This window comes from Coturnix japonica, chromosome 27 (genome assembly GCF_054131305.1).
Source record: "Coturnix japonica strain WE chromosome 27, WE-NBRP24, whole genome shotgun sequence".
In the NCBI taxonomy this organism is placed as follows: Eukaryota; Metazoa; Chordata; class Aves; order Galliformes; family Phasianidae; genus Coturnix; species Coturnix japonica.
In genome coordinates this window covers 7,073,607-7,100,763 of record NC_140689.1, presented here as the reverse complement: position 1 = coordinate 7,100,763, position 27,157 = coordinate 7,073,607, and the positions used below count along the sequence as shown (strand labels likewise).

The 27,157-nt window shown below is 39.4% G+C and overlaps 2 protein-coding genes across 2 annotated transcripts; both read right to left on the bottom strand.

Moving 5' to 3' along the window:
- Positions 1 to 1,432: 1,432 nt before the first annotated feature.
- On the bottom strand, positions 1,433 to 13,396 carry LOC146756447 (kinesin-like protein KIF20B). The gene is made up of 12 exons (XM_085524398.1): positions 13,283 to 13,396; positions 12,825 to 12,885; positions 12,460 to 12,585; positions 12,057 to 12,196; positions 10,698 to 10,853; positions 9,587 to 9,763; positions 7,716 to 7,835; positions 6,571 to 6,651; positions 6,007 to 6,133; positions 5,327 to 5,469; positions 2,001 to 2,010; positions 1,433 to 1,629 (listed from the first exon to the last, which is right to left on the bottom strand). Exons 1-12 carry the CDS (start codon positions 13,394 to 13,396, stop codon positions 1,433 to 1,435), a joined length of 1,452 nt encoding a protein of 483 aa, XP_085380524.1.
- Positions 13,397 to 14,140: 744 nt separating this feature from the next.
- LOC146756446 (kinesin-like protein KIF20B) lies at positions 14,141 to 18,540 on the bottom strand. The gene is made up of 3 exons (XM_085524472.1): positions 18,363 to 18,540; positions 14,714 to 15,917; positions 14,141 to 14,273 (listed from the first exon to the last, which is right to left on the bottom strand). Exons 2-3 carry the CDS (start codon positions 15,859 to 15,861, stop codon positions 14,162 to 14,164), a joined length of 1,260 nt encoding a protein of 419 aa, XP_085380598.1. The 5' UTR covers positions 15,862 to 15,917; positions 18,363 to 18,540; the 3' UTR covers positions 14,141 to 14,161.
- Between the last annotated feature and the right edge of the window lie 8,617 nt (positions 18,541 to 27,157).

Here is a 27,157-nt window from a genome sequence, read left to right as displayed (position 1 = left end):
GACACTATGACCCTGATTATACTCAAGCAGCAGACTTAAAACAAGTCAGAGTTTTAGATTCCAGGATATTTCAGGACCTATCATGTGTGAAATTCAGTTACACAACAGTGCCTAAGTGCCTGCGTTTCAAGCAGTTCTGAGATCCTATGTATGTTATGCAGATAGAATTGAACAGTGCAGAAATAATCTCTGACAGCTTTAAGAGCTCCGTTCTGCTTACAAACTCTCAGTCCAAAATTATTCGCAGTTTTAAGGAAATGAACACCTGAAACAGTTGGATCATCTGCCATTTGCTGCATTCTGCTTCTTGGCATCATGATTAGCACAAAGGGTTTTCTGCTGTCCTGCAGAGATGGACTAAGTCCTGCTTACAAATGGACCAAGTTCCAGTGAACAGCAGAGTTTTTACCAGACTAAAGAGCCACGTCATTCAATTCATTTGCTCAGGTTGTTATGCACTCAGAAAGGAAACAGAACTAACTGTTGAATTCTGAAGGTAATCTGTGGGGTCCTGTAGAGAGTGTTTTTTACAGCTAGTTAGCTGAGAAGGGTCGTAAACACGGTGCGGTTAATCAAGCAGCCATAACACCTGCAAGGACACTGAGAACATCAGGATGCCCTGTGATAGTGAGAAACTAGCCATGGTTCTGGGAACTCAGCAAGGGAGTATCTTTCAGGATGATAACAACAAGCTGTTAAGATACTCGGGGATGGTGTGTAATTGGGAACCAATGATGAGCTCCACTTTTGCAATATGTATGAGCTAATTATCCGTATTATAAATGTACACGCAGCCAAGGAATAAACGAGATTAGCTGATCATATGTCAATGACAGGTGTGGTCGTCTGCTTTTCTCCTGCCGTTCTGCAACATACATACATCAAATGAGATGAGATGAAAGGTCTTTTCTCATGGTATATTGATGAACAGGGTGAAGATACTGCTAAACAAGTTTCTTCCCAGCAGGGAAGAAATGAGGATTTTGGAGCGCCTCTAGATAAGGTAGCCAGAGCCATAGAGAAGGCTGGAGTACCAGAGTACATGAGGGAAATAATGCTAAAACATTGTGCACTTCAGAATTGTAATGCTACAGTTCGTGGCATTCTAAGTACTTTGAGGAGTAACTGGACAATAGAGGAGGCGTTACACAGATTATCAAGCGTTCCCACAGGGGCTCAGGCTTTCATAGTTGAGGCTATTAAAGAGCTAGGGGCAGGATTAAAGGCACAGGCTGAGGCTTCTCAGAATCAAGTGTCAGCAGCTCTTGCACCCTTACAAGCGTCTGCGGTAACCAGTGCAGGCCCAAGCACCTCTGTTAAATGTTTCCGGTGCGGCGTTAAGGGACATTTGCGACGGAATTGCCAAGCTGTCGGTGTGTGGTGCCAGAACTGCCGCTCGGACAACCACAACACCGTCACCTGCTGTCGCCGGTCAAGAAACCTCCAGCCCAGCGGGAGAAAGAGGCCGCGCTCCGACACAACCAGCCGTTCCCAGCCAGCGGCCGCCTGCCGCCCCCCTCACGTCGCTCGCCGCGTTGTCGGCCTCTACGGCCCCCCCGCCCTTCAGTCCGCCCACGTCGTTCTCTGCGCCTCGTTGTGCCGCCCACCCCTCGTCGTGCGCGGCTGCGTCTGTGCAGCCCGCGTGTAACGTGGTTAAAGACACGGACGGACCGAAACCAGGGGATCGTTGTGACCCCAGTCCTGTAGATCCAGAAAGAGAATAGGATGCATTTCCTCCTGATGATACTTTGTTTTGAGCAGGAACGACAAATTTCCCTACAGCGTACTGTGATGTCTTAGAGCAAGGCAGAAAAGAAACAATATTAAGGGGTGATGCTGACACGTTGCAAACCTTTCCTAATCAGGTCCCCCATTTGGAATCCCTGCCTTGTGAGGCAGTGAAGGAGCTAAGGGAGTAAGTGAGAACATACGGAGTTCAGTCAGCCTTTACATACAATCTTTTGGTTGCAAACAGTGACAGTTACTCTATGACCCCTCACGATTGGAAAACTGTGTTAAGGATGATCATCTCTCCTACGCAATACACCGTGTTTGTCTCTGAATACCAGCTACATAATTTGACTGATACCTCTTTGCCTCAAACTGGGACAAATCCATGTGGCACAGCACCTCTTCAACTGTGTCAGACAAATGTCACTCATGTTCCTGAATTTGGCTGTCTAAAATATGCACATGTAACAATAGATACTAATTTTTCTTACGCATTTACCACAGCACATATAGGTGAACACAGTCATGACACCCGTAAACACTGGTTATCTGCTTATGCTGCTATGGGAATCCCACATACTACAAAAACAGATTATGGGCCTGCGTATACCTCTAAGGCCACTCAAACTTTCCTCCAAGAAGGGTGTGTTAAACATACTACAGCCATTTCTCATTCTCCCACTGGACAAGCTATCACTGTGCACATTTATCAAACATTGAAATCCATTCTTATTATTATTAAACAAAAAAGGGGGAATATGGGAGACATGCTACAAGAAATATTATGCAAGGTTTTGCTTGTTTTGCTTGTGCTGAATTTTTTGAAAATATTATGTAAGGTTTTGCTTGTTTTGTTTGTGCTGAATTTTTTGAATCGTGATCATAGAGATACAGTTTATGTGGATCGTCATTTTGAGGCTTCCCCAGTGCTAAAGGAACAGCCTATGGTTAATGTTTGGAATATGGCCATAGGACTTTGGGACTGTTCCCTACCACTGACAACTTGGGGTCGTGAATATGCTCGTATTTCCACAGGGACTGGCCCTATGTGGGTTTCAGCATGATATCTTCGGTCTCATCTGAAGGCAGAAAATAGCATCCAGCCTTCATAGTAATTGTAATTGTGTGTTTCTTACTTAGTGATATTGCTTTGTAACTTGCTGTGTTATAGATAATATTGGTAATAGTTTGACATAGTGTGTGATTTTCTGTTTTACCAATGCAGTCTCAAGAATTAGAGTTTAAGGCATTAGCTAGGATGTTGTGTGCTTCTTCTATTTTAGTAATAGATCAGATGTGTATTAAACAGGATTTGATCTAATCAATACTAGAATCTACAGGAATAGCTCTTTTAATGTTTTAGTACTGTTTGGTTATGATGTTATTAGCCTATTAATTAGCCCCTAGTGATACTTTAGTACATTTGTCCTCTAAAATTGGTTCTATTTGACATGCTACTTCATAAAATTGCACGATCATTAATCAATTATTAGTCCGGATAACTCAGTCGGTAGAGCATGGTTATGAGCATCTTAAAAGCATTTATTGCACAAATTTTAGTGGTCATTAAAATCAATATATCAGAGTATATGAAAATTGAAGACTTTTCCTGATCAGTTACACATTAACACAATGGGACCCTCATGGATTTATTTTCAGGTTACAGAAACTTAGGTTGCAGTACAAACATGTTTGTTCTTTTTAGTGGGTTTAACAGTAATGTTGTTATGTTGTATTTGACTTGTCTCTTTTTTCACTTTTAGAGTATTGTCAATCGAGGCCTTGATTGAGTTATAATAGTTATGTTATTAATTTAAGTAGTGTTGCTATTCTATAGGTAGTATTGTAAGAAGAATTCTACGGAGCGTCCGTCATGGATCCAGATGAGAAGTTCACAGAACAGCAGCCACGAAGCAGGATAAAACTACATGAGAACTGATTGAACAAATGAACTGAACTGCTTGTTAAATATGATTAATCGGTCGTTAAATCAAACCCTTTTTCAGCCTAAAAGAAAACGGGGAAATGTAGAGAGTGTTTGTTTACAGCTAGTTAGCTGAGAAGGGTCGTAAACATGGTGCAGCCAAGCAAGCAGCAATAACACCTGCAAGGACAGCAAGAACAACAGGATGCCCTGGGATGGTGAGAAACTAGCCATGGTTCTGGGAACTCAGCAAGGGAGTATCTTTCAGGATGATAACAACAAGCTGTTAAGATACTCGGGGATGGTGTGTAATTGGGAACCAATGATGAGCTCCACTTTTGCAATATGTATGAGCTAATTATCCGTATTATAAATGTACACGCAGCCAAGGAATAAACGAGATTAGCTGATCATATGTCAATGACAGGTGTGGTCGTCTGCTTTTCTCCCGCCGTTCTGCAACAAACACCTATATACAAATTTAAGAACACAACGGAGTAACTGTTACTGTTTATTAACAACCAGTTTTAATACTACGATAAAAGTATGTCCTGAGAAAGGGGAACAAACACGCTTCTTCAAGGTTTTTTAGCTGTTCTGGATCTCAGCCGTCGCTTGATGATCAGATGATCACTTTCCTTCTTTTGTTCCTCAGATTCCTGAAGAAAACATTTCAAAAGTTACTCATCTTTTCACACAAGACTGACAAGCTCTTCTTAACCCACGCAAACATATTTCTTCCCCTAAATGGATTTCAGAATGGCATTCGCTTATTATATTTTATTCAGAAAACTATGGGATACCGAGATCATTTTAATGCAGCTTAATCACAAGGAACAAATATGGAAAATGTACAAAATCCTGTTTATCTTAAAAAAGCACACACATCTGAGGAAAGCCTGAAGGCACTTTCATTTTGAAATGCTTGTTTTCAAAAGAGTATTATAATACTTGTTTTGTGAAACATGAAGCGTTCAGAAAACATTTTTAGCCTCAATCCCTGTAGCTATGACTTGCCCAGAATTTCAGTTCTCGGTTCAGTTCCATGTTCTCAGAACTACAGTGAGAAAAGAAATTCTCATCTTCTTCATCCTCTAACAAAAAAAAAAATAACATTTTGGTTTCTGCCCCTATCATTCGTCAAATCATCAAAAAATTCAGAGGGATATTACAGTATGGGCAAATGATCACTATGCTGAACAGAAAAAGGACTCTAATATAATTAAATGATGCAGTTCCAACAGAGCAAGAATGTTCTTAGCACAATAGCTGCCGACAGAGTCATGAAACTGGCACATCAGATCCTTTGCAAGTTGGCTTAGACAGGAGATCATAGTTTAAGCATACCTAAAAAGCTGTCTAAGTTGTGCTCTAGAAAAGCGTGTAGTAGAATAATCCCACTCTGACACACTGAAATTATCTATGATTCTAAATTAGAAGACATCTCCGTGATTGCTACATCACCTACTTAGTAAACTGTAAGCCAGCCAAACACAGAGATCTTTGAGGACAAACTAAAACAGAACAGCAGGAAGACCAACAAGAATGACTTGGTAGAATAAAGAAATACCTCAGTACTTTCAACCTCCTCCTGCAAATAGATGAAACCTCCAGTCTGTTTGGACTCCTTAGTAGTTTATTTTAAGCCAAGACTACAGTATAATCGCTTACCGAAGAAGCAGGTATATCTAGAGGGCCAGAAACGACAGTGGAATACATCTTCCTTTTGGATCGTTTTGGCTTGGTCTCTCCTTCTTCGAGACTTTCAGGTTCGTTTGATTTAGGAGAACTTACTGCTGACATCAGCTTCTTGGCTAGAAGAAATTTGTTTTGATACATAAACCAATCAACTTACTGGTTTTGTGAGTCTTTAAATCACTGAATGCAAAAAAAGCTTCGTAACAAACTTGGTTTATAAATGACACGTAAAATTTAAGTGAAAATACTCAGAAATTGTATTTGTTCATTGAAGTTCTTTATTGCTTCTATAGCTGAAACTGTTTATAGGTTCAGGTACGGCAGCTTAAAGCACGCATTAAAATGGAGTATGAAAGACAATCATGGCTCAGAAGTCGCTGGAAGTCAGAAACTTCAGCAGGAGTTAAACAACAGGCCTAACTTTCGTGCTGACAGAAGCACAAGACAGAACCAACTTTCTCTGTATACTTGTAGGTTTTCACAAATGTAATAATGAATCTCTGAAGAGACGAATAAATGCATTTACTTCATAAATCAAAGGACAACTTAACATGGCAGACAAGTCTAAGAACACATACATTAATAGCCTACAGCAGAAACAAGCCATTCTACAATGTCTATAAAACATGGAATAAAACTTATTCTACACCAACCTTTAGAGTGTATAATAGAAGGAGAGCTTTGAATAAAATCTCCAACTTTTTGCAGTGTTTCATCCTTCTTTTTAGTCAGTCTTGAAGCATGTACTCGCTTTCTCAGGAAGTAGTCTTTTCCGGATTTCTGTTCAACAGAGATGTGAACATGTGAAACAACAGATGGGAAAAATCTACTACTCATACTCTGACCATGCCAAGGATACTGCTATCACATGTGAACATCTGTTTTTAATAACTGCCATGCATATTAATGATATGAACCTTAGTTTAATACAAGGGCTTCGCTTACAAAAGCACACGATAATACACTAAAGCTTCTCTTCCCAACTATTCAGTGTGCAATATCCTTCCCTCCAAATCATTACACAGTACAGCCATTACACGCTCTGGGGACAGACTGACTTGCCCTTTGGTTAGCTTATGGAATTTAATAGGAAGAGCTCAAAAACATGTAAGATTCCCATTCAGGTATACACATAAGGATAAGACACTGCTTCTTTCGTGTGACCACACAATTACAGGAAGTCCCAAGCTAGCTTCAAAACTAGAACAAAAACCAACCATTTTCTCGTCACTTGCAGAGGGTGAATTAAAAGCCATGACAGATTTTGTATTTTTCGTGTTCTCACTTTTCACAAAATCCTCGGAAAATAAGACAAGTTTCAGCCATGATTCTTTTGGAAAGAACAATTGATGTCACAAAAGTGAACACTTTAAACACTTTTGCTAATACAGACATTCAAGCAATGACACCGTATTTCAGCTGAAGGCTATCATGTACCTGCTCATGGTCAAATGGCAGCAAATTCACAGCTAAGTGACAGGGAAATGTCAGTATGCATTTCCCCAGCAGCACTTACTGTCCACAATCCACCCAATCCTGTTTTTCTCAACAGGAACAACAAAGTCAGAACTGAGATCACCTGGACTCCTCCTTCTCTATGGCAGGAATTCAGCTAGCATATCAAAAATGAGTTCAGATGCTGGTTGAACACATGGAAGACAGGCTGCTGGGGACATCAGAAAATGGTAGATGGCTGCTTCTACTGCTGCTAGTAACTAGCAAACTCCAGTGTCCCAAACACAGACTAGCAGCTTTTACTACTTACACTGTTCCGACCCCCTGAGGGGAGTCTTCTTCCTCTCAAAAAGTTACCAAAGATTGTAGAAAGACAAAAAGTAGTCAGAGCCACTTTATCAGGCTCTGCTAAGAATCTGAATGGAGTATCACCCCCCACTGTATTTCCAAGAATTAAGTTGGTTAATAAATACTTTGTTTTGAAAATATATGTACCTGCTATTTTATGAAAGTTAGCAATTAAAAACTTATATAGGAATGATTAACATCATCTGCTAACAAAACAATATCCAGAAATCCTGCAGAGGAAGAAAATAAGTTCAATTTGCTGTGCCCGTTTCAGTGGCTCCATGAATTTTTTCCAAGTAACTTATCTAATCATGAGCCACTTCATAAGCATTAACATGAGGAGAGTTTTCAACAGCACCTGACAAAAATTCATCACACAATTGTTTCAACAGCTTTTATTCCTATCAAAGGCTATAAAAACAGGTGATCTGATCACCTTGAAAGAGATAAATAAATTAAAACTTGGGAATTGTTTAGAGAACATGAGATCTTTTCCTACTCATTCCTTATCAAAAGCAATACAATCACAACATTTTCAGATCTGAAGTTTCATACTAACCTCAGATTCATTTAATGAAGTGAGGCTCCTAGTACATGGACGTGACAAATAATTGTCTTCAGCTTTGCATCTTAATGGAATACTTTCTCCAGTTTTCGTTTTGCTTTGTTGTTTCCTAGGCTGTAAATATTTAAAAGGAGTAAAGATTAGGCTATGCATTAGACCTCCAAAATATCTCGAGTTTTCTAAAGTTACAGTGTAAAACCTCAAGCTCAGACGCCACATGAACACGTAAGCTGAAACACAGCACAAGTGTGGGAAGGTAGTAACATCTATTCACTGTGTGATCTTCAGATACACCCTACTGGGTCTCACTAACAGTCTCAGGCAGTATTCTGCCTCCAAAAGAGAGAAAGCGAGACATTATTTAGGGACAAAATCTGTAACACTGGTCGTTTTGTCATCCATTCCCCCCATACTCTGCACGCTCACAGCTGCTATGTTAGAACACCAAAGGCTAAACCTCTGCCTAATCTTCAGCATCCACATACGAATACATGGAAAACTGCATGGAAAAGTTCCATAATGTACACAGAGAGATGGTGTTCTAGTAAATAAAATATTTTTGAGAAGATGAGAGCTCATGTTTGAGTGGAAAACAAAAAGAACCAACAAGTACTCATCACTGAATATGTAGTTAAAGGACTATATGCTAAGAAAAATGATTCTAGCTCCAGTATCTCCTAGGAAAACAGAAGAACAAAAAGGGGTTAACAAGATGTTAAGTACTGACTTTCTTTAAATATAATCATACCTTTTCATTTACAGAGTCATTCCTTCTACTTTGTCTTTCTTCAAGTAAAGGTATTTCTGGCAAACACTGAGGGCTACTGTGGTTAATGCGTTGTTTTAATTCCTTTATAAAGTCATCTTTGTCAGCCAGTTCTTTTCTTAACTCTTCTATCACAGTTGCATTATCCTAATAAACAGTAAAAACTGCTGAGTTGTGGGATTGGCAAAAGGAATTAACACACACAAGCAGTATTGCAATTACTTAGTAGCATCAGTTTTAGAATTGCAGGCTAGAACACTTAACTATTCAAGAACAGTAACATTTCCCGGATTTGTACGGTCACTGTTACAAGTGCAGTAGTCACAGAATTGCCTGGGAAGTTGTAATACAATATATTTTGATTCTTCTATTTTACTTATGTGCTTCAGCCTTCATCTCTCTTAAGATATAATAACCCGAGCTTTTATTTGTTCCCAAATCCTCGGTACTGTGAGAAAGTCGGCAGTTGTAGGGGAAGTTTTGCTATGAGAACATCTTTCTTCTCAGAGAAAGTGAATCCAAACATTCTCAAAAGAGCACAACTCATTTAGTCTTCTGTTTAGCTTCTGAAATTCTATGCTACGGCTTAGATTGGCTATCCTGATTAAAAGCTGGATGTTGAAATAAGAAATGCAACTTCCAGAGATCATCCCCCCTCTGCTTTTTGATGCTTCCCTTAATCTCTCTCCACGTCCCCTTCTGTCTTTTCATGCCATTGTAGATACTACCTCAGAGAAAGCAAAGAAAGTAAGAAACCTGAGACAGAACTACTGTCTGAGTATTGAGCCTAGCTTGGGATCTGGAAATGCTGTGAATTATCGGAAAAAGCTACAGATATCCAGTATGATTGTAGGATCATAAGCATCAAACTGACATCTGCTTATCTGAACTACTGAAAAAAAATTTAAATTTTAGTAATTAACAGAAATTCTGTTTCTGAAGAAAAAAAATAAAAGCTGGTGCTTTTTTTGGTTAGTTGCACATGATGTCAATACGACAGTGTTCAAGAACAGAACCACACCCAGAATACAAAGAGCAGGTACAGGAGTTTTACAGAATTTATGGGTAGCTAATCAGGTAGGAGGAAAGGAGAGCTGACCTTGCTTGAATCCTTTAAGGCAGATTGTCTCAGTTCTGCTATTTCTGTCTCTTTTTGTATGACATTAGAAGCCAAAGTTTTGAGCTGTTCTTCCAAAGCTTCTACTAACTGATCTCTCTCCTCACGCCACTTTTGAAGATTACGGTCCTCTTCCTCCAGCTGGGCAACAAGTCTTTCCTAAAAGAAGAACAGATGAACAGTGAACATCACCTACTACACACTGAACTGTTCTAACACTTCGGTAGTTAGCACCGTTTTACAGTCTTAGTAAATGTATGATCTCTTCAAGATCCACAGGAGCTCTAGAACTAGTTGCACTACAAACCTACAGAAGCAAAACCATGCTTCTATTAGACAACCTACATTACTCTCCTTGTGAAAAAATATTACTATTATTTTAGAACCTCCACTTCAATTTGCTCATTTAATGATTACTAATGAGCTTTAGGAAAATAAAGTCACAAAGTGATAATAATACTAAGCTCCTCACATCCTTCTATGCTGCTTGCAGGTCCAGAAAGTCGGGACTAACTACTTCCAGATGTAAAAAAAGCTTTGCAGAATGTACAGATTCACATGTTTAAGAAGTTACATGACAAGAGCCCAGCAAACAGCTCAAGTAACTCAAGTGACTTTGTTACCAGTCACTATTTGGAAAGTGATAAAGGAGCAAAACTGTTGCCGTTTGACCAAGTATTTTTATTCAGTATCTGGAGAGAAGTTTGTGGGGTTTCTTTAGAAACTCAATTGCCTTTTCTTCCTTATAAAGGCTTAAAGGCCTTCTGCTTTGCAGAAAAGAGAACAAACAAAAGCTATTGTACAAAATACTTTCTTAGCCTCATTAAATAGTGATCTATTTTTCAACTGTAATTTTCTTATTGATGTCCCACATACGTGACATTTCATTATGCACTTATGAAAGATCTTTCTTTTTGTGGCCCCCCCATTCCTTCCTTTTCCAAATCAAGCAGTTCTCATATGGGCTTTGGCGCATAAGAAAGCAAGGGGACTTGGACAAGCTGCTCTTATGCACCCTTACTGTTAATACTTGGTATGTAGTTGTCTCCAAACTACAGGCACCAGACAACTCTGCCAGGACCTCATCACTTACGATTTCTGCTTGTTGCTTTCCATAATGTTGTCGGTCCTCAGCAAATTGTTTCATTTCTTTGTTGCGAAGATTCTCAGCTTCTTTTATCTGATTTAGGAGCTTTTCTTTCTCCTCCAGCCACTTTTTTCTATCAGTTTGATACTTAGTCTCACTTTCCTATTTCAAAGAAACTAAAAATGAAATAGTGAGTCATTAAGGAATAAAAGTCTTAAAAGCCAGGTCATCATTAAATAGACTTGTTTCTGAAAGATAACAGAAACATTAGCAGTTTTTACTACAGAATATTCCCAAAGGCAGGTATTGGATAATCATTAGTTCTTTTCCATTAAAAAATAATCATTTCCAGTATTTCTTATTCAGACTGCAGAGCCTCCATAAAACATCTCTTTTTCTTTATAAATGTTCACACAAGCTTTACAGAACTTACACCAAAAGTCAGTATAAGAAAAACTCTTTTAACTTAAAAACTTCTAACACTTCATGCTGCCTTGCAGCAGTTGTAGAAAAACTTGCAGCTCCTTCAGGGTTGAAAGACAAAGAAAAGCAACATAGTTTACACTGTAGGAGTAGTCTCCTTTCCTATCAAACCTACTGGCAGACATTCTCATATATAGGACAGAGCACCTGAGAAACTGCTTGGAAAAAATAAAAGTCTTTTAACCAAGGAAAATTAGTAGACCCGCAGCCCAACAAAAAAGGCTTCCTGGTGATAAAGTTAGATGATGATTTCGATAGCTTATATTAGTTGCCCAAGCAACTAACAGAAAACAGTTTTGACAAATACACCGTAAGTTACAATTTGCTTTGAGTTAGTATTCCTTTCTTGCAAACAACAATTGTATAAGTATACTCTGCTTATAGGACATTGACGTGGTATAGAATGAAGCAATGAATGTTCAACTTTCTCCTCTTCTTGAAAAAGTGAATTGGCTCTGCGCATTAAAAAAAATATCATGAATAAGCTTACTCAAGGTGAAGGAGGAAAGAAGTTCAGAACCATTCCACTAGCAGAGTGGATGTAACCTATTGTATATTGTATACTCACTTAGAAAACTCCCACTGCCAGCCCATTACTTTTATTTAAAAAAACAAACAAACAACAACAACAAAAAATAACATCAGATGGGATAAGACAACTAACTGTTCAGAGGCCAGCAAAAGAAGCACTGCTCATGGCAGCATAATGTAGGGAAGGCTACACTTCCTATACTATGGGGGCATCAGTGATGCCATTCTTAACGTACCACAAAAAAGCTGCACCTGGTCCCTATTGCATGTTGCACTGCAGCTTTTACAGGAAGTTTCTGTAATCAATATAACAGTTTACTTTATCAAGTTACAACTTTGAAGTTAAGTTACCTCCAGCTCTTTTTGCAGCTTTATTAATTCTGTACTGTTTTCATTCAAATTTGCCTCATCACTTTCGTTGTTCTTTTGCTGCCAGTCACCATTGCTCTGGTATTCCAGTTCACAGTATTTGTGTTTCCATGCAATCAGTTCTACTCAATACACAAAATGAGGTTAGATAGCATATCATTTCAAATATATATTTGAAATACCACACCAATGACTTTTTACTAAAGCAGCTTCGGTTTTATCTGCTACAGACATAAAGAAATAACAGAAGCCTTTAACTACAAGAGAGTTGTTGTTTACTATGGAACGTTAATGACTAAGTAACAGTCACATGAAAATGGAAGTGGCTATCACAGTACGTCTAAACTCCTTTTGCATCCCTGCTCCCTTTCCCTGGAAAGATTACCTGAAGCTAATTTTTGGTTCTCTTCTAACTGAGCTTGAAGCATTTCATCTTGTTCAAGCTGCGTTACCTCTTGTTCTTCTAATGCCATCCGCATAACTTCAATTGTTCTATCCCTTGCACACAGATCTGAAGGTTTGAAAATTTACAGATGAACTCCCTACTAGCTCCCATTATTCTCAAATCAAGATTCTCCCATGACCAAAAGCTCTTTTAAAAGAAATAGAGCATCTCCATTGAAATATTTACATACAAATATATGCAGACATGTTTTAAAATCGAAACATAGAAGACTCAAAGTCATTAGCAATGTGACAACATTTACACGGATATTCCACACACACACACACACACAAATAATGGCTGACCGTCACATAGTTGGTCATAGTCTTTGGAGATATCTTCCATCCTCTCAGTTTCCAACAGCTCCTATATTTCATGTTGAAAGAAAAGCATACACAGTAAAAACAAGCAGAATCTTTCAGACAGCCTAGAATTAATAAGCTTTTCATAAAGCATAAATAAGGACTCAAGCTGATAAAAAGAGTTTATGGTAAGACATTTCAATTAACATATCATGATGTCACTCAACAAGATCAGGTTATATGCATGTATTACATATGTATTTACTATGCAGATTATTGTATTGAAAACAATCTGCCAGTGCTCTGTAGTGACTAATTATTTGAATATCTTTCATGGTCTACCACTAATTTCAGTTGGCCACTTTCATTTTGCTCCACTTTTTTTTTTTTTTTGACCTTTTTCCTGTTGCTTGGAAAACCTGCATCATTCATTTAATAAAAATTAAGAGCAAGTAAAATACCTGCTTAATTTGTTGGATATAGAAGTCTTTATAATCCAGCTCATCCTTAAACTGGTTATTAATCCTTTCAAGTACATCCATCCTGTTCCTGAGGGATTCCTCCACAGAACGCATCGTGGACACCTGTAATGTAAGCACAGCTCACGGTTCATTAAAAGATGTCTGTAATCCAACCTGGCCAAATACTTCTTTGTTAAATAAAGAGGAATTCACAAACAAGTGCTGAGTAGGAAAACGACAGCAAGTGCAAGGTTACCAAGGAAGACATGAATTCATTTTTAAGCTTCAATTTTCCACCCCAAGCACACCCAATAAACTTTCAGACTAAGATCCTGCAAAATGGGTTTTAAGATATCTTCTTGTTTAATAATTAAATTTTAACTATTAACATCACTGAAGCTGAAATTGAAGAAAAAAAATATACATGCTTATATTAAAGAGCCTCTGGAAATTAGTCTATTTCTCTTCAAGTAAATAGCATTCTTCTTCCCAGTTATCAGCGTTTTTTCACAAGACTTAGGTTTTAGGCTTTGGAGTTACCACGGATACCAATGGCAAGTCACCAGTAACGTAGAGATAATAACAAGTCCCCTCCAGAGGCAGATTAGCTATTCTCTTCACAAACCTTATTCCAGACTACCAACCAACTTTACTTTCCTCTGTTCATTATCTATGTGAAACCATGTTTTAACTTCTGCTCCCCTCTAGAGCTTCAATGGCAACTTTACCTAAGATTTGCTGCTAGCCACACTAGTGTGAAATTTCCAGCTTCATAGTAAAAGTTTGAGAAGTTTTAACAGCAGAAAGCCAAGCATAATCTTACAGAAAAAAATAGCTCAGTTGACTACAAACCTCGCTTTGTAGTTGCTGAATTTGTTTCTAGGCATCAGAATGTTTGTCTTTTAGATCTGCATACTCTTCTTCTTTCCTCTGCAAATCTTTTTTCAAATTCAGTACAAGGGCAGAACTCTCAGAAAGAATATTTTCTAGCCTTATGTTAAAAATAAAGAGACAAAGAACATTACTGTTACACATCTCATGGAAACAGCAATTACAGCTTAATCCATGCCCTGCCTGTTGGTTTCTATTTGTAAATAGACTCTTAAATCTATCTAGACCAGTGACAAGATTTAAACAATTACTTTTGAATTTCAGCTTGCTTCTCATAATCAGATGCTGAAGCAATAAATTATTCAGATGCTATTCTGAGGGATGGACAACAAAACCACCAGAAATCCCCATATTATTCTTTATTTCCTTGCACACTCCTGTTTTCCCTTGGAACTCAAGTAGCATACCAAAGCATCCTAAAGTAGTAGGTTGGCTATTGATAAGCATGCAGATGCATTAAGTCGAAGGGATGTTCCCATTAACTATTTTTAACTCTAGTTCATTCTCAAAGGGCTCTAAGTTAACTCAGTGGTTACTTACGATTCTATACGTTGCACTTTCTCCATTTCACTCTTTTCCTTTTCCCGAAGAGAGTGTTTCATCTGCTCCAAGCTGTTTTTCAGCTGCATAACTTCTTGAATCAGATTTGCTTCTTTGCTACTTAACTCTTCAAAATTTTTGTCTGCATTTGCAGACTTCTCCTGCAGAGTTGCTGTAACTGTCTCCAGATTAACAATAATAGATTCTTTTTCTTTAAGTAATTCATTGAGTTTTGACACATTGTCTTCCATTGTCTTGGAGGCCTCCAGGCGATATTCAAGCTCTCTTATTTTTACCTCACAGTTGGCAACTTCCTCCTGATATTGTGCAATCACTCTCTGATCTTCTGCAGTCTTTTCTTCAAAGTCCTGAGTTTTCTTTTCTATTTGCTCATGTAACTGATTCACAAGATCATCTTCCTGACTAGTGTGAGTTGTAATCTCACATAGCTTCATTACAAGTTGACGATTATGATTTTCAGCATTATTCAGTCCCGCCTTTAGGTTTTCATTGTCTTGAAGCAGTGCTTTGATGTGCTGACTTTTTTGTGAGGAAACATCAACAATACTTCTGCATACTTCCCAAATCCTTTCAAGACTATAGTTAAAGGAGAGGTCCTGCACAAGATCTGAGATGGAAGAAGTCTGTGACTGAATGCATGCAGAACTAATTTGAGATGTCCCTGTCTCATCTTTTTCAGAGTCTGAGGAATCCTTTACACTGACAAAGTCAGTACCGATGGCGTGAAACTCTAAGTGACATTTGTATAATTCATCTAATTTGGTCCGCATTTCTTTTACTTGTGACACTTTATCAATTATATATTCTTTGGCAACTTCTATGTTGTTAGTTAGTTGGGCATTTTTGTCTTCTAGTGTCATATTTATAGATTTCTGTTCATCCAGTTCAGAAGCAATTTCCCGATAGTCAGCTTGACCCTGCAGAATTTGTTCACGGAGGACATCAGCTGTTTCTTCAGAAAAAGAAAGCTCAAAACGCAGGCTTGTTACCTGCTTACTGAAATCTTCTTTTTTATTTTTTTCTCTTCTGCATTGTTCTTCAAGCACAGTTAAATGATGTTCCAAGATTTCAGTTCTTTCCCTCAGTGCTAGTACTTCCTTTCGGTACGTGGAGCACTTTTGTTTCATGTGTTCAATTTTCTTTTGCTCTACAGTGTTCTTTTTCTTTCTCTCATTTACAACTACTGTAAAACAAACAAACAAACAAACAAAAAAAAGGGAAAAGGAATGTAGCTCAGATTGATTAAAATCATTATTACATAGCAGTTCACAACACCAAGTAGCAACTTCTAAGTGAAAAACTGTCGTAATATGCAAGCCATACCCTCACATCACATAGTATTTGATACTAGTGAAGGAATTCAAGTCCTCTGAACACGTAATCAGGTGCCTCAGATTTCTATACAGAATTAACAGCAAAAGGTTTTCAGTCTGGAAGAACACTTTTACCATGGCACTACTCAAACCTTCCACTCCACACCAGTAGAAAATCTTATTAGATCTAAGAAACATGGGAACGAGATAGATAATTCACAGCTATATTCTTTCTATCTTCCGTGCTTCAGCAATCCCTATAAGGCAGCCAGGAATCACTCCATCTACATCTAAATGGTAGATAAACAGTTCTCTAAGAAATTTCATTCCAACTCACAGTCCTCTTACTTTCAAAAGAAAGATAAAACCCTGGACAAGTTGATCACTTAAGTGTTGATATCTGTCTCTCTTATTCAGTTGATCTCTAAACAAAATATGAGGATTCCTACTTCTGTCCACACTTACTCTTTTGCATATAAAGTTCACGCATAAAGTTGTACAAATTTGCAGATTCAAGTTTCCATAAATATTCCATTAGCTTGGGGCTGTTTTTTTCTTTAACTGGTGAGCAATTAGCTAAAATCACATGCATTTTCTTTCTATCAAAAGCGACTTCTGCTGTATTTCATCATTGCTTTAGAATCCAGTTATGTCCATTCCATAATATGCATACTTTAAGTATTAGAAAAATAAATATAAGTCAAGACTTACTAGGGATTGTGTCACCACAACAATATATTCCATGGTGATTCTTGTACAGTCCTTTTATTACTACAACTACAGAAATGCAGAATTTTATAGCGCCCACGTGCAGCCTGCATTACATACAGATTCACATGTACTGCATGGAAACAGCCTCTTAACTCATCTAAGGAGTTTTATATACAGCCCTCAACTGATTTAAAAGTCATACTGAAGAAACAGCAGTGGCATATTCCACCCCAAACCAGGTTTTGGGTTTTGACTGCTGCTCCCAGCAACACTAGTGAGGGGAATATGATTTATAAGTAATCTAAACACTTTATGCTGAAAACAACAAGCAAGCACTAAAGCAAGATAAATAAGACTAGGGAGAAGATGTGTAATGTTCACTCTAGAAGCTCCTTACACAGGAAGTAGGGAAAAAGCATTATTACAGAGCATAGGAAACAAGACCTAAAAGCTCAGAGAATGGTGTAAATACCCTGAACTTTAAGCTGAGATAACCTAGCATCTCCTAAAACACTTTTGCTCGTGCTACTTATATAACTAATTCTACAAAAGAACCAGCACAACATACCTGTGCTCATTGTTCTACTGTGTATATTTAACATAGCTAAAGAATATATATTAAGCAGTTTTTGAAATTGGATGCTATTAATACTCACAAATAGAAGAAAATTTTAACATGATTGAATACTCAGTACTTCTTAACAGAAAACTTCATGCTGACATTGTGACTATCAGCTACCCATTTTAATTCCTATGTGGAGCATTGCTGTCATTAATTTTTAAATGAGAGCTTTGGTCATATGATTAGAACAAACCCACTACTATTTGGAGTATGGAGGAGTCCACATCCCTCCCTCAGTCTCTGGTAAGATGCTTATATGTGATGCCATTCAGTGGTCACATTAGGATTCAATATTTATGCCAAATAAAGGCAGCAAGGACAAATCATCCAAGAACAGCATCTCATCCAAAGAAGGCCTTGACTTTCTCCCTTGCACATATTTTGCAAGAGGAATACAAGAAAGGAAGGGACTACAGCTAAGTTTTAGATTTTCCCTTCTACATTGTATATGCCTTCCGTAATTCTAGGAACACTGATGCTCAGCTGTGCCCAGAAGTGAAGTTAAATGCATCAGAGCTTATCCAAACCATTTTGCTCAAATATTGCCCATGAGCGAGCAATTAGCAGGTCGTCAACAATTTTGATAGTTGCTTCAGGAAAAACAAAACAAACAAACAAAAAAAAAGCACTTGAACAGCTGATGCTACTCAGAAGATCAGCAACAGCAGTTGAAAAAATCCTAAAGAAACTGCTTTAAAACTATTACCAAATCTGCAAGTGCATCAACAGATGAGGAAAAAGCAGCAAAAAGGAAAAAAATAGTGCAAAAAACTTTTATTCTTAAGCATTCAAAAATGAACAGCATAGGACCTTCTGAAAAAGGGATATTTACATAACAGTTACTTCTATTTACAGTTTAACACAGTGGCTTTTCTCCTTATACCATAAGGTACGCGCTTCACAGCCTTTTGCTTCCTATCCGGAATAGGAAGCAATTTATTGTTTTGGAAGACACCCTGTTCAAGAATGGAAGAAACTGTACCTTTCTTTGGAGGTGGCTCTTCCACAGTAGGCTTATCCTCGTCAGTACTGTGCTTTCTTCCCACTTCCAACTCAGTTTTCTCTTGTTTCAGTGCTTTAACTGAAAGCACTGAAAATTGGCTGCTTTCAGTTCCTTTATTAGTGTTCTCTTCTGCCGGTTCTGCTTTAATGGTAGTTAAATGGTAGGTAGTCTTTTCCTGTATTGATATAAGATCAGTTACATTGAAGCTTAACAAAAGGAGCACTTAAGTCTCAGTAATCTTCTGTAGGCAAATATTTACACAAAGCCATACAGCTAAAATATTTACCCGGTGACTCTATAGACATCAGTTACAAATCTCAATAGCAGACAGAACAAGTACACCTTCAGATAATGACAAGTGCAATACTTGGTAGAGTATACAAGAGAAAGCAAGAGCCTAGCAGGTTACAAAGTAAAAGACTTGCACACAATCAAGAGTTTACCAGTTTATCAAAGAATTTCCTGTTTCCAAGAAGTCAAAAAAATTACAAACATGGTCAAAGAGCAAACGGTCAGCTCTCATACAAGTTCATCACATCACACTTCTGCTAAGCTGCTAAAATCACTTTCATCGTGACAGATATAATCCAACCTTAAAGCTTAGTCAGCTCTGTCACGCATATTTTAGATTGTGTCCTTGACCACAAGTGAAGCTTCCTTACTTACAAGATGACGATTGTTAAGCCATGCTGGCACTGCCAAGGACTGATTATTCATCTTTAGTAGCTTATGAAAAGAAAAGCCTCAGAAGTGTTCAGGCCACACAATCTCACAGATAGAGTTGGAGCCTTGTTCTTGGAAGAAGTAATAGGTGAGGACATGACTACTCATCACAGTCAGCTTTAATACCATGGAAATACTAAGTTGCAGTGATGCAGACAGTCAAAGACTAAGAAGGGTCAAGTTGCTAAGCTTACAAGGTTAGAGATCTGAGTGACAGAATTAACTATAAATGTTTTCAGAGCTACTTCAGGCTACCAAACATCAAAAAATGAACAAAAACCACCAGAAGTGGTATGCACACATACTTAATCAAGCTAGTCTTCACATATTCAGTAGCTCGCAGTACATTAGTCAGGATAAAGTTTTATGGACTGCATAGAACGTGGAGATATCCTGACCATTCATAGCATTTTAAGCTACCACAAGTTGGTATTAAAACAATTTTACACAACATCTTCTTGATAAAGTTACCTCAGTTGCTTCTTTAAGTTGCTCATCAGACTCATCCAATTTAATCACCTGCATTTCAAAGTCTGTAACACACAGAAAAGGTTGTATTACATAAGTAGCCAATAGATAGTTTATTAAGTAATCAATTTTTCCAGATATTCTAATGTTTAGGTAGCTTTTGAACAGATTAATTAATTTGCATGTGGTCTTCACTTATTGGGAGTGATTCAAAAGTTTTCTATATTTCTTGGAACGAAAACATTGCATCAACAAGACATAAACAAGAGTAGAGATTACAATATAAAAGTAAAAATCAAGATATAGACATTTAACCCCATACTTACGAAAGCGTAAAGCTGCTAGTTGCAGTTTAAAGGAGAGGGGGAAAAAAAGAAAAGAAATAACCAAAAACCGTGGAATTGCTGAACCTGAATATACACAAGGAACAAACTATCACTTATCTACAGGCTATGGTTCCAAAGGTAGAACATCTCCTCTAATTCCTACTCAAACTGGTTATTTCTCTTTTAGATTAATGAACTATTTCTGTCTTCTACCTTTCACATCGCATAACTCACCTTTGTTCTTCTGCATCAGCTCTTCTTCAGTTTTAAGTAGTTTGGTGTTTTTCTCTGTTAGCTCTTCATTGGTCTCCATCAGTTCAAAGTTAGTTTTCTCCAGCTGCTTTTCAAACCAGCCAGTATCTTCCTTCGGGTCCCCCAGGGATACAATGGAACTATGTGCTGCCTCAGCTTGCTCTTTAATATCCATGACATCATAATGCACAGAATCAAGAATGCCCTCAGGATCAACACAGGTGTCAGGCACTATGCTATGTTCTCCACCCTGAAACGTAATTTATAATCAGTTAAAACTGGTGAATAGCTGACTACATAATAGCTGTTATTTCTACAGATAGTCTGGATAGCCACGATGAAGACAGCCATACAAGAAGTTTTTAATTTCAGCTTCAAATCCCACCTCACTATTACTCACCATCACTATTTGATGACCACACTCCCCCCCCCCCCTTTTTTTTTTTTGTTTTTTTAAATATTACCCCAGATTGATCTCCTTCAAATTTAACGTAAAAGTTTGGACTCCCCTTTTCTTTGTATACAGCGTAAATTTTCATTTTGTGTTGCAGAAACAAGGAAAACGCCCAAATTCCCAAAGCTTTCTGAAACTGTTCTTAAGGCTCAGCAACTATTCCTGCTAGATGAAGAATAGGTGTATCTTGCTCATCATACAGCAACACAGCATGCACTTCTTTGTAAACAGCCTTGTGTTTCTATAAGATGTGCCCATAACATTTAAATAGTAAAAAGGAAAATATTTAAGGAAAAAAAAAGGAAAATATTTAAGAAAAGAAAAAGAAAAATACCAGGGTGTCATGGTTTAATAATTTTGTAATTTTGCTATCAGTATTCCACATCATAACATCATATAAAACATGAATAATTTTACTGAATCTGCAACTTACAGAAGAAGACTACATCTCCCAGAGAACAACACGATGGGTCACGGGACCTGGACTCTATATTAACTCAGTCGCAGAACAGACTGACGTCTTTCGAGTTCTGGCGTTCAGGGGAGTGTGTGGGAGCCTTCAGCCGTTCGCCTAGATTTCACAGTAGGCCTCTCGGTTACGGGACTCATTCTCTCTCCTATTTTGCTTGATTCGTTAGCTCAATTTTCAATTTTCAATTATATTGTATTATATTGTGTTATCCGGTATTTCAATATAGTATTTAGTAAATAAGTGTGCCTCCTTAGATCGTTGCCGCAGTTTTCTTTTCCTAATTAACTTTTTCCTTTCGGCCTAGGGCCCCTGCGGGGCCCACGGCCCCTGTCACGGACGCAGGTGGACTTTTCGTTCAAACCGTGACAGATTTTGGTGGAGAATGCGGGTAAATTGAGTTGCTGTTTTTCTGTGTTTTCTTCTGTTGCTCTTTTAGCTTTTAACAGAGCTACAAGTTTTTTTTTCCTGTTAAGGAGCTATCTTAGGTTTGCGATTGTGAGCTTGACCTTGAAAGTCCAGGCAGACTGCCAATACTCCGGTTTATTTTATAAACACTGCTGAGCTTTGTTTTTTTTTTTTTTACTTTTTTTCCCTCTCTATTGAAAAAAAAAAAAAAGTTCCCTCTACTAAGTGTGCTTTATAAGGTACTGCATTTCATTAGTTCCTCTTTTACGATGCTCCAAACATATTGGACCATGTTTAAGCTAGCCTATTTTTCCTATGAAATTATAGGAATGTATAATAGATTGAAAGCATGGTTAGCAACGCTTATTTGGTATTTGCATGCAGCTGCAGAGGGAGCAACTAATGCAACTAATGCAACCAATAGTACGGATATGGTGGTTTTTGAGCGTGCTTTTCCTTTTTTCTTTGCATCTTTTAAGCAGTCTTCGACTGACCAATTGTCCCAGTGGACCACACTGTCAATCATATTAATCTCCCTGAATTTGCTGTTTGTTATTGTAGTGATCTCACTCGGTATCTGGATTTATAACATCAGGAGGAAGTCTTCCTTAGACTCAGAGAATACTGAGTGGCAGGGAGTGTGGAGAAACTTTGGAGAGACTTTTAGAGGACAGACATCTTTAGTGTCATGGAGCTTTACTCCTGAACACTTAAAGAATCCTGAGAGTTTGACTGCATATTTGAGACAGGAATCTTGTGGCTCAGGCAGATCTAAGGAGGCACAAATGACTTGGGGCCTAGCTAATGCTTATCAGGCCTTATTCAATACCATTCCTGAGAGGGAAGATTTTGAGGTTGAGAGAGAGAGTCTCAGGGCCGAGAATGAGAGTATCCAATCCAAACTCGACACTCTCCAGTCCGAGCATAACGTCCTCTGGTTTGGGTACAACACTCTTCAGTCCAACTACGACAGCCTCCAGACTGAGTTGGGTGCTGTCCAGTTCGAGCGGAATGCTCTCCGAGACCAGCTATGTGCCCTCCGGGGTGAGCTGAATGTATTTAACCAACTACCAGGGTCACATGTAGTCCAATTTGACCAGCCATTGGGGGCACATGTAGTCCAATTTGGCCAGCCACTGGGGGCGCATGTAGTCCAATTTGACTAGCCACCGGGGACACCAGATACAATGTTGGTTGCCCCTGTAAGAGGGCGAAAGACAAAACAAGTTTCAACTCAGTTAGAGAAAATGCAGAAGGAGTTAGAAGAGCGGAGGGAGTTAGGAGAGCAGGACTCAGGAGAGCAAGGGGACTCAGGAGAGCAGGGGGACTCAGGAGAGCAGGGAGAGTCAGAGGACCAGAAGAAGTTAGAGGAGCAGAGGATGTTAGAGCAGTATAAGAAGATGTTAGAGGAGCAGAAGAAGTTTCAGGAGCAGATGAAGCTGGAGGAGCAGAGGATGTCTGAGGGGAATAAGAAGATGTTAGAGGAGCAGAAGAATTTAGAGGAGCAGAGGAAGTTAGGAGAGAGGAAAAAGAAGGAGGGTTACCTGGAGGAAATAACACAAGGGTCGGGGTCAGAGTCTGAAGAGGAGCCAAAAGCTAGATTTTCTTTACGAGAATTTCTCGAGTCCAAACTTATAGATGGGGCAGCCTCATCAACACAGTTGCCACCATCAACACCTGGGACGCTTGATAGAGCAAAAGGTGAGCAAAGTATTACGAACATTATTGATCAATCTTTTAAACTGAGTGAAATTCGCGATCTAAGAAAGGATTTCACATGTCAGCCAAAAGAAAATATGGTCACTTGGTTACTTCACTGCTGGGACAATGGTGCCAACAGTGCATGGCTTGATGGCAGTGAAGCTCGCCAACTGGGTAGCATTTCCAGGGACTCGCGTGTGGACAGAGGTATTGGCACATGCCAAAATCGGTCCTACACCCTCTGGAAGCGGATGTTGATAGCAGTAAGAGATAGATTCCCCTTTAAATGGGACTTGGAGCCTGAGAGAAAGAAATGGACTGATATAGAGAAAGGTATCCAATCTTTGAGAGAAAGTGCTCTGGTGGAAATGCTATACAGCCCCCAGTTCAATCGTAACGATCCAAACCAATTACATGATCCTGAAGCAGTCCGCGTTCCACGACGAATGTGGCGTGACTTTACAAAGGCAGCTCCAGAAAAGCATGCCAGTGCACTTGCATTAGTATATGGCAAAAAGGAAAGGAAACCCTTTGTGAATGAACTAATTGGCAGACTTCAGGAACTTGAATTATTTATAAGTGCTACAGAAGTTAATCTGTATACTTCAGCCATTGTCAAAATTGTGGAAAGATTAAAGAAAATGGAGGGAACACAAAATGATATTATTGACAAATTGGCTAATGTGCCTGATGTAGATGAATCCACGGTGGTACAAGATGATGGAAACCAGGATTTCCACGATCGCCTATTGAGAAAGCTAAACAACATGAGTTCCTCTCGACCTGTATCATCGAAAATCTCAACCATTAAAAAGAGACGTCCTCGTATTCAAGCAGATGACAATGGTAAGTCACCTCGAATCAACAATGAGACTACACGTCTTGCCTTGTTGCTTTTCCTCTGTAGTCATGGGGAGGACATGAAGAAGTGGTGTAATTCATCCACTTCTGCACTTCAGGCATGAGTGGAAGAATTACAAGGTGAAACAACTACCAAGGTGAACTCTTCCAAGAAGGGGAGAGTTCCAGTTGCTGCAAGCCACCGAGGTAAACAATAGAGGGGCCCGGCCCTCAGCCAGGAGGGGAAAGGGACAATAGAGTATACTGGACTGTGTGGATTAAGTGGCCTGGCACATCTCAACCACAGAAATATAAAGCCTTGGTGGACACTGGTGCACAATGCACCCTAATGCCCTCAAGTCACCAAGGGACACAACCAATATATATCCATGGAGTGACTGGGGGTTCCCAAGAATTGACTATGTTGGAGGCCGAAATAAGCCTCACTGTTAAAAACTGGCAAAAACACCCTATTGTGACTGGTCCAGAGGCTCCAAGTGTTTTGAGTATCGATTACCTTAGGATGGGATATTTTAAGGATCCCAAGGGGTATCAATGGGCCTTTGGGATAGCTGCTGTTAACACAAATGGTGTTTATCTGCTGTCAGCTTTACCTGATCTGTCAGATGATCCTTCTGCTGTGGGGTTGCTCCAGGTAAAGGACCAAGAGGTACCAATTGCCACCAGAGTGGTTCACAGACGGCAGTACCGCACCAACAGGGACTCATTGCTCCCCATTCACAAGCTAATTCGCCAATTAGAAAATCAGGGAGCGATTAGCAAAACTCACTCGCCTTTTAACAGCCCCATATGGCCAGTGCATAAAGCCAGTGAAGAATGGAGGTTGACGGTGGATTACCGTGGCCTAAATGAAATCACACCTCCATTGAGTTCTGCTGTATCAGACATGCTAGAACTCCAGTATGAACTGGAATCAAAAGAAACTAGGTGGTATGCCACCATTGACATTGCTAATGCCTTCTTTTCCATCCCATTGGCTGCAAAATGAAGGCCACAGTTTGCTTTTTCCTGTAGAGCTGTTCAGTATACCTGGAACCGTTCAGCTCAAGGGTAGAAGCACAGCCCAACAATTTGCCATGGGTTGATCCAAGCTGTCTTGGAACATGGTAATGCTCCCGAACACTTGCAGTATATTGATGATATTGTCGTGTGGGGCCATACAGCAGCAGAGGTTTTCCAGAAAAGAAAACAGATAATCCAAATTCTTTTGCAAGATGGTTTTGCCATTAAGCGCAGCAAGGTGAAGGGGTCTGCCCAGGAAATCCAGTTCTTAGGTGTAAAATGTCAAGATGGGCATCGACACATCCCAGCAGATGTGATTGAAAAAATCACTGCTATGTCTCCGCCCACCAACAAGACAGAGACCCAATCTTTTCTGGGAGTAGTGGGCTTTTGGAGAATGCATGTCCCAAACTACAGCCACATAGTGAGCCCCCACTATCACGTAACACGGAAGAAGAATAATTTCTCATGGGGTCCTGAGCAGCAGCAGGCTTTTGAGCAGAGAAAACAAGAGATAGCCCGTGCCGTGGCCTTGGGGCCAGTACAGACAGGACAGGATGTGAAGAACATCCTCTACACTGCTGCTGGAGAGAATGGTCCCACTTGGAGTTTGTGGCAAAGAGCTTTAGGAGAAACCCAAGGCCAACCCCTGGGACTTTGGAGTCGAGCATATAAAGGGTCTGAGGAGTGCTACACTCCAACTGAGAAGGAGATATTAGCCATGTACGAGGGGGTTTGGGCTGCTTGTGAAGTAGTTGGGACAGAGGTTCAGCTCCTTCTAGCACCTCGCTTGCCTGTGGCCCCCCTGTCACGGACACAGGTAGATTTTTGTTTAAACCGTGACAACTACCCAGAATGCAGCATAAGGAAATTTTTGCCTAGAACTCTGGAGGACTATTTTTAACTCAGAAAGGTCAGAGATAGAAAGTTCACACTGATTTCTGGGTCACCAGCCTCACCGTACATCAGCATTTTTGGTTTTTAAATGATACATAAAGTTCTCAATGGCACTGCTCTAGTCGGTAGTTCTTTCCGTGCAGCTTGCTCTGTGCATGGCTTGTGAACCGCTATTCAGGCCAGACAGCTGCAGCCCTGTCATGGATTTTGTAATTTTGTAATTTTGCTATCAGTATTCCACATCATAACATCATGTCAAGTATGGATACTTCTGTTGAATGTGCAGTCCACAGAAGAAGACTACATATTCCAGAGAACAACAGGGTTAATGATAAGTCACGGGACCAGGACGCTGTATAATCTCATTCCCAGGCTGGAGTGCCCTCCTTCTTCTCTCGAAATTCTCGGAGAGTGGGAAGCGTTCCAGCTTAGAGTTCACAGTAGGCCTCTCGGTTTTCGGAGACTCTCTCTCTCTCTGTTTCGTTCGATTTGTTAGCCTCAATTATATTATATTGTGTTATCTTGTATTTCGATATCGTATTTAGTAAAATAATTTTTTCCTCCTTAGATTGTCGCTGTTTTATCCCACTCCCCTTTTCCCCCTCCTTTCCGGGCCCCGGGGGGGGCCGTGGGGTGGCTTCCCCTGTCACGGGCATAGGTAAATCTAAGTAACCCGTGACAGATTTTTGGTGGAGAATGCGGGCATAGAGCTTTTTAGCTTTTAGAACGACTCTCTCTTTGCTCTTAAAGAGCTTCGTTACGGGAGTGTTGGGAGCGCTATCTTTCCGTAGCTGCTCACGGAGAACGTGACCTTGAAATACCAGACAAATTGTCAACATTAAGGGCTGCTGCACATTCTCAGCATTGCTTTCTAACTTTTGTGTAGAAAAGAAAGGGATTTCTTTCTCCCTTAGAGCAAAGCTAGCTAGCTCTGACTTTTACAGAGCCTGCCAGCTATGAATCCACTCTTCATCCCAGTTGCTCTGTTTAAGGGATTGAAAGCAATTATGATCTTCTTAAAGTATTGGTCAACTATTAACACCATAATTTGGTGTTGTGGAATTGTGCAGGTATATAACCTAATAAGGTGGATACTGATGGAGACACCTGCCTGGTACTTTTATGAGATGTGGTATGGTCAGAATTTTGGCATCTACACCCCAGATGGAATTGTGAATCTTACAAACACTTGCATCCCAGATGGAACAGGCAA